At 41.3% G+C, this 13305-nt stretch overlaps 1 protein-coding gene across 1 annotated transcript; it reads left to right on the forward strand.

Annotated features, from left to right (window-relative positions):
* The first annotated feature begins 1559 nt into the window (after nt 1-1559).
* Nucleotides 1560-2818, forward strand: LOC133302412 (heavy metal-associated isoprenylated plant protein 39-like). The gene is made up of 3 exons (XM_061502179.1): nt 1560-1844; nt 1972-2047; nt 2296-2818. Exons 1-3 carry the CDS (start codon nt 1839-1841, stop codon nt 2604-2606), a joined length of 393 nt encoding a protein of 130 aa, XP_061358163.1. The 5' UTR covers nt 1560-1838; the 3' UTR covers nt 2607-2818.
* The last annotated feature ends 10487 nt before the right edge of the window (nt 2819-13305 follow it).

Consider the following 13305-nt stretch of genomic DNA (forward strand, 5'->3'; position numbering starts at 1 on the left):
TAAATGAAAAATTTTCTTCCATTTCTATCCCTTTTTTTTGATTTTTTTCCCCTCTATCTCTTTTTTTTTTATTTTATTTTGAGAAAAGACCACCATAGTCCAGCCTCATCAAATACCTTCTCCTCTTTGGGATGATAAAACTGACTGGGAAGACCTGTATTTGTACGAGAGAATTTCTTCCAAATTTTTTTTTATTTGCCATTAATAATGTTTCTTTAGAAGTCAAAACTCAAAAGCCTTCAACTACCTTTACTTTGCCGTGTCTCTAATTTCTCTGATTTGTTTGTTTTCCAAATGCGGAAACGGTGTCGTGTCATTGTCTCGATCCTACCCTCATCCCCCCTTAGTTCCTTCAAAGAAAGAGACTCAACCATATCATGGAAAAGTAGAATCATTGAATGATTCTCTTTCCTTCTTTTTCTTTTTGTATTACGAGACTTTCCTTCTTTTTCTGAATCTAACGAAATATGTTACTTACTCATTCGTTATATACACATTTTTTCTTCTAAAACAATACGAAGCCTTTAGGATTCTGTTCAGTAAAAATACTTTTTAAGATTGGGAAATGATATACTTATCACGAAAAAAGTTTATCACTCTTACAACTAATTTAATCATCGTTAATTTATGTCAATCTAACGATTATACTTTATTGAAAATTATTAGATTATACTTATTAATTAATTATTAATTTTTAATAAATTATAACCGTTAGATTAACAGAATCAACGGTGATTATATTAATTATAAAGATAATAAATATTTTCGGTGGTAAGTATATCCTACACCTTTAATATTTATGAGTTAAGTGATACACATTGTTATCATACTAAATTTAAATAATAAGTTTATAATTATAAAAAATCAAGTCATATACGTACGTTATAATGGGCGAAAATAAAGTCTTTACTTTTTATTATTATTTATTTCTCGTATATTTTTTTATAAAATTAATATTCATTATTTTAAAAGATATAAAATTGAATCATTTTAGTCAAAATTATATTATTTTATAGTAAGAGAAAGAGTTACATGATAAAAATCGTAGTTAGAGAAAGTGAGGAATTTTTTTAATTTAAATATTAAATAAAAACAATCATTTTAATTAAAATGACTTGCAATTAAAATGATGAATATTTTTTTTATTAGTGTTAACGAGAAAATGAATAGATTAATTCAATTTATAATAGTGATAAAGGTGAAACCAAAAAAGCATAAAAGAATCAAGCGATAAAATAAAGGATTAAGTTATATTTATAATTGTTTTGTTTACAAATTTGTCTATATATTTCGAAGAATATATTTCTCTATTTTTATACTCCCCAAAATACATAAATAAGTCTATATATAAAAAGATAGTAAATATAACACTCCTCTAAAATAAAACATAAAGAATAATTATAGAAGAAATTTTGTCTATTTTATGTGGGAATGGATTATGGCCGCCAATGCAGCACGGAACAGCCATTGGGTTTGGACCCAGTGGCAAGCGCGTGATTCACGAATTGTTGACACAAATACCAGCGAAACCAAACCTCTTGGAAAGTTCTCAACTACATCATTATTTTCTTTGGGATCCATCCACGAAGGAAGAACACTACCCATTTTACCTTGACTTGTGTTAACTGTGTTCAAGATTTCTCAACACCTCCTACTATAAAATCTTGCTCAACCTCACCTTCACTTCACCACTTCATGTCAAGTTCAAAACATAGATAGTTCATACACTTCTCTTCAAGTGTTTTATCTCTTCAAAGTTGTCCCCAAGCTCTTATAGGCTTTCCTTTGCAATTGTCACCAACAATTATTGCTTAGCTCTCACAAGTTTCTTAACAACAATGAAGGTCAGAACTATACCCTCAAGTTAAACCAATCTCTATTGTTCCTTGTCTGTGATGATTTTCCTTTCATATTGTAGACATATAAGTAATTGTTGGGTCCTGAAATGCTCTTTGGTTTGTTCTGTGACAGAAAGTAGTGTTGAAGGTCGACTTGTACGATGACAAAATCAAGCAAAAAGCTATGAAAACAGCCTCTGGAATTTCAGGTATTGAATTTTGGACTTCTTAATCTTTCTTCTCTGCTAGACCTCTTGGCTTTTAGATGCTAGAAGCAATCAACAAAATTTAAGAAAATCAAACTAAAATAGAGATAAAAACAAACCAAAGATCAATAACAAAAAAGAAAAGAAATACCCTGTAGTTCATTCATGCCTAGCAAGTTGCAATAAAAGCTAGCTTTACATTATCCTTGTATTGATTTTCAATTGAAATTGAATTTATTGTGATCTTGCAGGGGTTGAATCAGTGTCTGTGGATATGAAAGACAAGAAATTAACATTAGTGGGAGACATTGATCCAGTACATGTTGTGGGGAAGCTAAGGAAATGGTGTCATACTGAAATAGTTTCTGTTGGATCTGCTAAAGAAGAAAAGAAGAAGGAAGAACCAAAGTTAGATGATAAGAAGGATTCAATAAAAGTACCTGAACCTGTTAAGCTTTATGAAGCCTATCCCCTTTATTATCATATGACCCCACTACAGTCTAATCAATATCACTATGTTACAAGTGTGGAAGAGGACCCTAATGGCTGTGTCATCTGCTAAATTTTAGTATACATGAGATGAAAAGCAAGTGCTAAAAGAAATGTTATTTTCCATTTTTTGGGGGCTTTTTCTAACAATTCAGATTGAGGAATGAAGTGTATCCGAGAAGAGTAATATTCTGTATAGGAGTTTGATGTGTAGTGTTTGATTAGACTTTGTTGGTATTTATCCAAAATTTTGAGGAGTTATTCTCAAGTAACTAATTGAATTTGAGTGATATTGAATTAATATTATACAATTATGGTGCACAATTTTCAATCTTCTCTTGCTTCTGCTTCTTTCAATAATTAGAAGTATGAATGATACTGTTTATTGCCTAATTGTTGGAGATTTTAATTAAAAATTTGCACCCTTTTGTTGAAGGTGTAAGATTTGGAGAAAAGAATGAATAAAAATATTTGGTTGGTTTTGAAAATGGATTGGCCATAACAATAGTTATATATGTTGACAGAACAAATAGTATTTGTTGTACTTAATAAACTTGTATTGGCAGCAAGCAATGTTGTTAAACCATAGAAATTCATAGAAATGACATGAAGGGGCGTTTGGTTGAGGAGAAATTTTTGAATACTAGGGAAATGTAATTGATAGGGAAATGGTAAGAAAGTGAGATAAAGTGAGATAGATAGAAAAATGTTAAAAAAAGTTATTTGGTGGAGAAAAATTTTACTAGAGAAATTAGGTAACTTTTAAGAAATGTATGTTTGGTCGGAAGTAAGATATAGATGGGAAAACAATTTTAAATTAGAAAAATAACCCTGATTTTAATTTTTTTTATGGTATCCACAGCAGAGACAGACGCCTCGTACGCGCCACTTCATGACTTGATCCTACTGCCACTTGTAACTCAACAACCCCTTGTCCCTCCACGTGTCGTTCCCTTATCACCTAGGGACACTCTCGGTATTTCACGCCCCCAATTTGGCCATTTTCTTCTCTTGAGACTTGAGTCGTTTTTGTTTTCATCTTTATGCCTTTTCTTCTCTTAAGACTGCGAGAAAATGTAAAAATAACGTATGAATTGGTCGGTTTTAAATGGAAAGCATTCAACTTTGTTTCATTTCGGGGTTATCATGAATCATCTTCGGTTACCCACAAAAGCACCAAGATCCCTTCTTGAAAAATTTCACGTTTTTGTGAGGTTTGGCTATCTGGGTATTTATTAGTTTTGCAGAATTTTCCAATGGCACATGATGAGGACAGGGAGAAGAGTCATCATCACATTTCTTCAACATCAATGAGCAATTTCCCGAGAGATCTGTTGTGTTGGGCTTCTTCCTTCAATGCTAAGCCCAAGCCCATTTGAGGGGTTTCCTAAAAATCCTAACCCTAATTCCCACCTCCTCTATATATACTCATTAGTTGAGGGTGGAGGCTAGGTCAGATTTGAGTGAACAAATTTGAGAGAAAAATTATTTGATTGTTTGAGTAAAGCTTTATGCTTTCCATTTGAGAGATCTCTAGAGAGAGTTTGAGTGAAACATCTCTAGGTTAGTTTGATTATCACCATTGTTGGAGAGGTTGAGTTAACCACCACATTGGTGTATTTGATTCGTTGTAACCATTATTTTAATAGTGAATTTCTGATCTGGACTAGGTCCCGTGGGTTTTTTACTTCTTTATAGGAGAAGGTTTTCCCACGTTAAATCTGGTTGTGTTCTTCTTCTCTCTCTCTCTCTCTCCTGTTTTCGTTTTAATTTTCCGCTGCGCTACCCGACCTGGTGAAGTTCAGGCCGAGGTATTGCCGAGATCCGAGATCAGGATCTTGTTGATTGACTTCCGCACTAAGGCTGCTTAGCCGAGCTTGAGGGAACCGAGTTTTCCCAACAGTGGTATCAGAGCCCGAGTTCGACGGGTTCTAAAGGAGACGAGATGGAGACCAGTGGCATAACTCATTATGGAGATATGTTCAAATTGACCGCAGACAATTTCACATATTGGAGACCGATGATGGAAGATCATCTCTACTGCAAAGATTTGCATGAGCCCATTATCCTTGATGAGAGACCAGCAGGCAAGACAGATAAGGAGTGGGAGATCCTGAGTCGGAAGGCGGTAGCCACGATCAGGAAATATATTGATAAAAGCCTCTTTGAGCACGTGTCCGAATTCACGAACGCGTATGAGTTGTGGACGAAGCTAGAGTCCATGATTCAGAAGAAGACTCCCAGGAACAAAGCACACCTGGTTCGCCGACTTGTTAAGCTTGAAAATAAGGACGGCATGAGCATGATTAAACACCTGAACACCTACAAAGGTATTGTGAATCAGCTGTCAAAGGCTGATATGAAAATTGATGAAGAATTGCAGGCATTGCTGCTGTTGAGCTCGCTGCCAGAAAGCTGGGATACTCTGGTGGTGACCCTGAATAACTCGACTCCAGATGGAAAATTGAAGATGGATGTCGTGACAGACAGCCTCCTGGGCGAAGAATCCAGGAGAAGAGAACGAGGTACTTCGAGTACGTCTGAGGCCAACGTTGCTGAGAACAAAGGAAATCCGACTCCCGCGGTAGAAGCAAAAGCCGAGGTAGAGGTCGTGACAGACGAGACAAGTCCAGAGGTCGGTCAAAGCCGAAATATGAGTTGAAGTGCTTTTACTGTGGAAAGATAGGCCACAAGAAGCCAGATTGCTGGACCCTGCAAAATGACGAGAAGAACGACTCTGTGAAGCCGGATCAGATTATTCCCAAGAAGAGGGAAGACAAGAGCACCACTGCGGTGGCTGTCAACCCGGATGCCGAAATATTCCTCCTTGGTGAGGATAATTATTTGAATGTTGCATATGATGACTGCACCTGGATTGTTGACTCCGGTGCCTCCTTCCACGTTACTCCACACAAAGGTTTTTTCTTCTCTTATCGAGGTGGTGATTTTGGAGTCGTGAAGATGGGAAATCAGGTGACCAGCAAGATTGTTGGTGTCAGCGATGTAACTCTGACCACGGATGTCGGGTGCCGACTTGTGTTGAAGGATGTGAGGCATGTTCCTGACATGCGTTTGAACCTAATCTCGGTAGGCAAACTTGATGATGTCGGGTTAGTGAACTACTTTGGTAGTGTTAGATGGAAGCTGGCCAAGGGAAACTTGGTCGTGGCCCGAGGTAAGAAAGAAGGCTCCTTGTACGTGATGCAAGGAAAGATCAATGGCGGAGAAGCCAATTCTGTTCGAGATGAATCTAGCTTGGAGCTATGGCACAAGCCCCTCAGCCACATGAGCGAGAAAGGGCTACAGATCCTGAACAAGAAAGGATTATTGACCGGGTTGAAAGGCCAAGCGTTGGAGAGTTGCACGCACTGCCTAGCTGGAAAACAGCACCGGGTTTCCTTTGCGAGACCGGATCAACCAAGAAGACGAAGGAATATTCTTGACCTCGTCCATACTGATGTTTGCTCCATGTCGGAGAAATCTCTTGGAGGAGCTCAGTATTTTGTTTCATTTATTGATGACCATTCCCGCAAAGTGTGGGTATATTTGTTGAAGATTAAAGACCAGGTACTCCAATCCTTTAAAGAATTCCATGCTATGGTTGAAAGGGAGACTGGCAAGAAATTGAAGGTGGTCCGATCTGACAATGGTGGTGAGTATTGCGACCCATTTGATGCATACTGCAGAACGGCCGGGATTCGACTTGAGAAGACGCCCCCCAAGACACCTCAGCTGAATGGACTGGCTGAGAGGATGAACAGAACAATTGAAGAGAAGGTACGAAGCATGATATCCAATGCCGGGTTACTGAAATCATTCTGGGGAGAAGCTGTCAAAACAGCTGTTGACTTGATCAACCTCTCACCATCACGGCCACTTGAAGGAGAAATACCAGAAGAAGTCTGGACAGGTCGGAAAGCGGCCTATAATCAATTGAAGGTGTTTGGATGCTAAGCTTTCGTGCATATCCCTAAAGATGAAAGGGCAAAACTTGATGCGAAGACAAAAGAATGCATCTATCTCGGTTCACCAAAATCCGAGTTCGGGTTCCGACTTTGGGATCCAATCAATAAGAAGATAGTAACAAGCCGAGATGTGATTTTTCATGAGAATGAGAACATTCATGACATCTCGAAGCCCAAAGTCCGGGTTACTGTCAGACATGAAGAACTCGTCCCTCCTGTCCGAGCTGAAGCAGGGGGAGAAAATCAAGAAAATGAAGAAATTGATGATCAGCAACAAGCTGATGATGACCAAGACACTGAGGTCCGAGTTGATGATGAAATCCGGGATGAAAATGATGAACCGGGTTCTCAAGCTGAAGAACAGCCGAGATATCCAACTCGAGAAAGAAAACCCTCTACAAGGTACCCATCTGATGAATACACCGTTGTTGCTGAAGACGGTGAGCCTCAGAGTTATGATGAGGCTGTGACTAGCTCAGAGAAAGAAGAATGGGAAAAGGCAATGCGAGACGAGATGAAGTCTCTGCACGAGAATCAGACTTATGAGCTGACCGAGTTTCCTAAAGGAAGACGAGCTTTGAAGAATAAATGGGTCTACAAGATTAAGAATAAAGAGAACGGGCAAAAGCCGAGATACAAAGCCCGGATTGTAGTGAAAGGCTGCAATCAGAAGAAAGGAGTAGACTTTGAGGAGATTTTTTCTCCTGTTGTGAAAATGACCTCGGTCCGAACCGTGTTAGCCATGGCGGCTTCGATGGACCTCGAGGTAGAACAAATGGACGTGAAGACGGCATTTCTTCACGGTGATTTAGAAGAAGAAATATATATGGAGCAACCTGAAGGATTCCAAGCTCCAGACCAAGAAGACATGGTATGTCGGTTGAAGAAAAGTCTCTATGGCTTGAAGCAAGCACCTCGGCAGTGGTACAAGAAATTTGAATCATTCATGACTGATCATAAGTTTGAAAAGACAGATGCCGACCACTGCGTATTTGTGAAGAGGTATGAGCCGGAGATTTTCTGATTTTGTTGTTATATGTTGACGACATGCTTATTGTAGGGAAAGATAAATCGAGGATAGGCGCCCTGAAAAAGGCGTTGAGCTCGTCCTTCGCAATGAAGCACCTCGGCCCTGCAAAGCAGATTCTCGGAATCAAGATCATCCGAGATAGACAGAAGAAGCTACTGTGGCTGAGTCAAGAGAAATATATTGAGAAGATTTTGAAGAGATTCAGCATGGACAAAGCCAAAACAGTGAGCACCCTCCTAGCCGGACACATAAAGCTGAACCAAAAGCAATGTCCGAGATCTGATGAAAACAAAGATGAAATGATGAAGGTCCCTTACCAATCCGCTGTCGGAAGCTTGATGTATGCAATGGTTTGCACTAGACCCGACTTGGCGTATGCTGTTGGAATGGTAAGCCGGTATTTGTCAAACCCCGGCAAAGAGCACTGGGAAGCAGTGAAGTGGATCTTCAAGTACCTCTGAGGTACGACCGACTTATGTCTCCGATTTGGAGAAGGCAAACCCGAGTTGCAAGGCTACTCGGATTCTGATTTAGGGGGAGATTTCGAATCGAGGAAGTCAACGACGGGATACATGATGAGATTTGCCGGAGGAGCTGTCTCTTGGCAATCAAGACTTCAGAAATGTGTTGCACTATCTACAACTGAGGCTGAGTACATTGCCGCTACTGAGGCAAGCAAAGAGATGCTGTGGATGAAGAAGTTCCTCATGGAACTTGGCCGTGATCAAGACAAGTACGAGCTGGGTTGTGACAATCAAAGCGCAATCCATCTTGCGAAGAATTCAACCTATCACTCCCGCACTAAGCATATTGATGTGAGGTATCACTGGATCCGGGATGTGGTGGAAGGTGGTGAGCTCGAACTCGTCAAGGTGCACACTAACCAAAATTGGTCCGACATGATGACAAAGCCGGTTCCAGCAAGAAAATTTGAAGACTACTGTGAAGGAGCCGGGTTGATGCTGAAGCCGAAGCATTGAAGTCGGAGGGGGAGATTTGTTGGGCTTCCTCCTTCAATGCTAAGCCCAAGCCCATTTGAGGGGTTTCCTAAAAACCCTAACCCTAATTTCCACCTCCTCTATATATACTCATTAGTTGATGGTGGAGGCTAGGTCAGATTTGAGAGAACAAATTTGAGAGAAAAATTATTTGATTGTTTGAGTAAAGCTTTATGCTTTGCATTTGAGAGATCTCTAGAGAGAGTTTGAGTGAAACATCTCTAGGGTAGTTTGATTATCACCATTGTTGGAGAGGTTGAGTTAACCACCACATTGGTGTATTTGATTCGTTGTAACCATTATTTTCATAGTGGATTTCTGATCTGGACTAGGTCCCGTGGGTTTTTTACTTCTTCATAGGAGAAGGTTTTCCCACGTTAAATCTGGTTGTGTTCTTCTTCTCTCTCTCCTGTTTTCGTTTTGATTTTCCGCTGCGCTACCCGACCTGGTGAAGTCAGGCCGAGGTATTGCCGAGATTCGAGATCAGGATCTTGTTGATTGACTTCCGCACTAAGGTTGCTTAGCCGAGCTTGAGGGAACCGAGTTTTCCAGACATGTTGCAGAGGTTCGTGGCGGCGAACCACCATCACCACCACCATCAATTGCCTTTGCCGGTGGTGAAGGCAGAGCAACCTGATCATCATGCAGATGCTGATGTTAATGATGATGAAGAAGAGCTTGAGCTAAGTCTTGGCCTTTCGCGCGCAAATACAGGGGTACACTCGTCTTTGGCTGTATAAGTGGTGTGAGAAAATGTCGAGGTTTTGTTGGGCTTCCTCCTTCCATGCTAAGCCCAAGCCCATTTGATGGGTTTCCCAAAAACCCTAAACCTTAAACCCTAAATTCCATTCCTCTATATATTCATTAGTTGAGGGTGGAGGCTAGGTCAGATTGAGAGAACAGATTTAAGAGAAAAATTGTTTGAGTGATTTGAGCAAAGCTTTATTCTTTGTATTTGAGAGATCTCTAGAGAGAGTTTGAGTGAAACATCTCTAGGGTAGTTTGATTTTCACCATTGTTGGAGAGGTTGAGTTAACCACCACATTGGTGTATTTGATTCTTTGTAACCATTATTTTCATAGTGGATTTTTGATCTGGACTAGGTCCCGTGGGTTTTTACTTCTTCATTGAAGAAGGTTTTCCCACGTTAAATCTGGTTGTGTTCTTCTTCTCTCTCTCCTGTTTTTTCTTTTTGATTTTTTCGCTGCACTACCCGACCTGGTGAAATACAGGCCAAGGTATTGCTGAGATCTGAGATCGAGGATCTCATTGATTGACTTCCGCACAAAGGCCCCTGAGCCGATCTGAGGGATCCGAGTTTTCCCAACAGTGGTATCAGAGCCTAGTTCGACGGGTTCTGAGGGAGACGAGATGGAGACCAGTGGCATAACCAATGATGGAGACATGTTCAAGTTGACCGCAGATAATTTCACCTATTGGAGACCGATGATGGAAGATCATCTTTACTGCAATGATTTGCATGAGCCCATTATCTTTGATGAGAGACCGGCAGGTAAAACTGATAAGGAGTGGGAGATCCTGAGTCGGAAGGCGGTAGCCACGATCAGGAAATATATTGATAAAAGCCTCTTTGAGCACGTGTCCGAGTTCACGAACGCGTATGAGTTGTGGACGAAGTTGGAGTCCATGATTCAGAAGAAGACTCCCAGGAATAAAGCATACCCGGTTTGCCGACTTGTGAAGCTTGAATACAAGGACGACATGAGCATGATTGAACACCTCAACACCTACAAAGGTATTGTGAATCAGCTGTCAAAAGCTGAGATGAAAATTGATGACGAGATGCAAGCTTTGCTGCTGTTGAGTTCGCTGCTAGAAAGCTGGGATACTCTGGTGGTGACTTTGAGTAATTTAGCTCTAGAAGGAAAGTTGAAGATGGATGTCGTGACAGACAGCCTCCTGAGCGAAGAAGTCAGGAGAAGAGAACGAGGTGTGTCTAGCACATCTGAGGCCAACGTTGCAGAGAACAAAGGGAAATCCGACTCCCGGGGTAGAAGCAAGTGCCGGGGTAAAGGTCGTGATAGACGAGAAAAGTCCAGAAGTCGGTCAAAGCCGAAATATGAGTTGAAGTGCTTTTACTGTGGAAAGACAGGCCATAAGAAGCCAGACTACTGGACCCTGCAGAATGATGAGAAGAACGGCTCTGTGAAGCCGGATCAGATTATTCCCAAGAAGAGGGAAGACAAGAGCACCACTGCGGTGGCTGTCAACTCGAATGCCGAGATATTCCTCATTAGTGAGGATAATTATTTGAATGTTGCTTATGATGACAGCACTTGGATTGTTTACTCCGGTGCCTCTTTCCACGTTACTCCACACAAAGGTTTTTTCTCCTCTTATCGAGGTGGTGATTTCGGAGTCGTGAAGATAAATCAAGTGACCAGCAAGATTGTTGGTGTCGGCGATGTAACTCTGACCACAGATGTCGGATGCCGACTTTTGTTGAAGGATGTGAGGCATGTACCTGACATGCGTTTGAACCTAATCTCGGTAGGCAAACTTGATGATGCCGGGTTAATGAACTACTTTGGTAGTGTTAGATGGAAGCTGACAAGGGAAACTTGGTCGTGGCCCGAGGTAAGAAGGAAGGCTCCTTGTATGTGATGCAAGGAAAGATCAATGGCGCAGAAGCCAATTCTGTTCGAGATGAACCTAGCTTGGAGCTATGGCACAAGCGCCTCGGCCACATGAGCGTGAAAGGGCTCTAAATTTTACACAAGAAAGAATTACTGACCGGGTTGAAAGGCCAAGCATTGGAGAGTTGCATGCATTGCCTAGCTGGAAAGCAGCACCGAGTTTCTTTTGTGAGACCGGACCAACCAAGAAGACGAAGGAATATTCTTGACCTCGTTCATACTGATGTTTGCTCCATGTCAGAGAAATCTCTTGGAGGAGCTCAGTACTTTGTTTCATTTATTGATGACCATTCCCGCAAAGTGTGGGTATATTTGTTGAAGACTAAAGACCAGGTACTCCAATCCTTTAAAGAATTCCATGCGATGGTTGAAAGGGAGACTGGCAAGAAATTGAAGGTGGTCCGATCTGATAATAGTGGTGAGTATTGCGGCCCATTTGATGCATACTGCAGAGCAGCCGGGATTCGACTTGAGAAGACGCCCCCCAAGACTCCACAGTTGAATGGACTTGCTGAGAGGATGAACAGGACTATTGAAGAGAAGGTCCGAAGTATGTTGTCCAATGCCGGATTGCCAAAATCATTCTGGGGAGAAGCTGTCAAAACTGCTGTTGACCTAATCAACCTCTCACCATCACGGCCACTTGAAGGAGAAATTCAAGAAGAAGTCTGGACAGGTCGGAAAACGGCTTATAATCAACTGAAAGTGTTTGGATGCCAAGCTTTCGTGCATATCCCTAAAGATGAAAGGGCCAAACTTGATGCGAATATTAAAGAATGCATTTATCTTGGTTCGCTGAGATGTGAGTTCGGGTTCCGACTTTGGGATCCAATCAATAAGAAGATAGTGAGAAGCCGAGATGTGATCTTTCATGAAGTTGAGACTATTCATGACATCTCGAAGCCCAAAGTCCGGGTTACTGTCAGACGTGAAGAACCCATTCCTCCTGTCCGAGCTGAAGCAGGGGGAGAAAATCAAGAGAATGGAGAAATTGATGATCAGCAACAAGCTGATGATGACCAAGACACTGAGGTCTGAGTTGATGATGAGATCTAGGATGAGAATGATGAACCGAGTTCTCAAGCTGAAGAACGGCCGAGATATCCAACTCGAGAAAGAAGACCCTCTACGAGATACCCATCTGATGAATACACCGTTGTTGCTGAAGACGGTGAGCCTCAGAGTTATGATGAGGCTGTGACGAGCTCAGAAAAAGAAGAATGGGAAAAGGCAATGCAAGACGAGGTGAAGTCTCTGCACGAGAATCAGACTTATGAGCTGACTGAGATGCCAAAAGGAAGACGAGCTCTGAAAAATAAGTGGGTCTACAAGATTAAGAACGAAGAGAACGGGCAGCAGCCGAGATACAAAGCCTGGATTGTAGTGAAAGGCTGCAATCAGAAGAAAGGAGTAGACTTTGAGGAGATTTTTTCTCCTGTGGTGAAGATGACCTCGGTCCGAACTGTGTTAGTCATGGCGGCTTCAATGGACGTCGAGGTAGAACAAATGGACGTGAAGACGACATTTCTTCACGGTGACTTAGAAGAAGAAATATATATGGAGCAACCTGAAGGGTTCCAAGCTCCAGACCAAGAAGACTTGGTATGTCGGTTGAAGAAGAGCTTCTATGGCTTGAAGCAAGCACCTGGCAGTGGTACAAGAAGTTTGAATCATTCATGACTGATCATAAGTTTGAGAAGACTGAAGCCGACCACTGCGTATTTGTGAAGAGGTATGAGGCTGGAGATTTTTTAATTTTGTAGTTATATGTTGACGACATGCTTATTGTAGGGAAAGACAAATCGAGGATAGCCGCTCTGAAAAAGGCGTTGAGCTCGTCCTTCGCAATGAAGGACCTCGGCCCTGCAAAGTAGATACTCGGAATAAAGATTATCCGAGATAGACAGAAAAAGCTACTGTGGCTGAGTCAAGAGAAGTACATTGAGAAGATATTGAAGAGATTCAGCATGGACAAAGCCAAAACAGTGAGCACCCCCTTGCCGGACACATAAAGCTGAACCAGAAGCAATGTCCGAGATCTGATGAAGACAAAGATGAGATGATGAAGGTCCCGTACCAATCCGCCGTCAGAAGTTTGATGTATGCAATGGTTTGCACTAGA

The sequence above is a fragment of the Gastrolobium bilobum genome, unplaced genomic scaffold (assembly GCF_033153095.1).
Source record: "Gastrolobium bilobum isolate Gb01-03AN ecotype WA unplaced genomic scaffold, APGP_CSIRO_Gbil_v1 utg77623, whole genome shotgun sequence".
NCBI classification, from domain to species: domain Eukaryota; kingdom Viridiplantae; phylum Streptophyta; class Magnoliopsida; order Fabales; family Fabaceae; genus Gastrolobium; species Gastrolobium bilobum.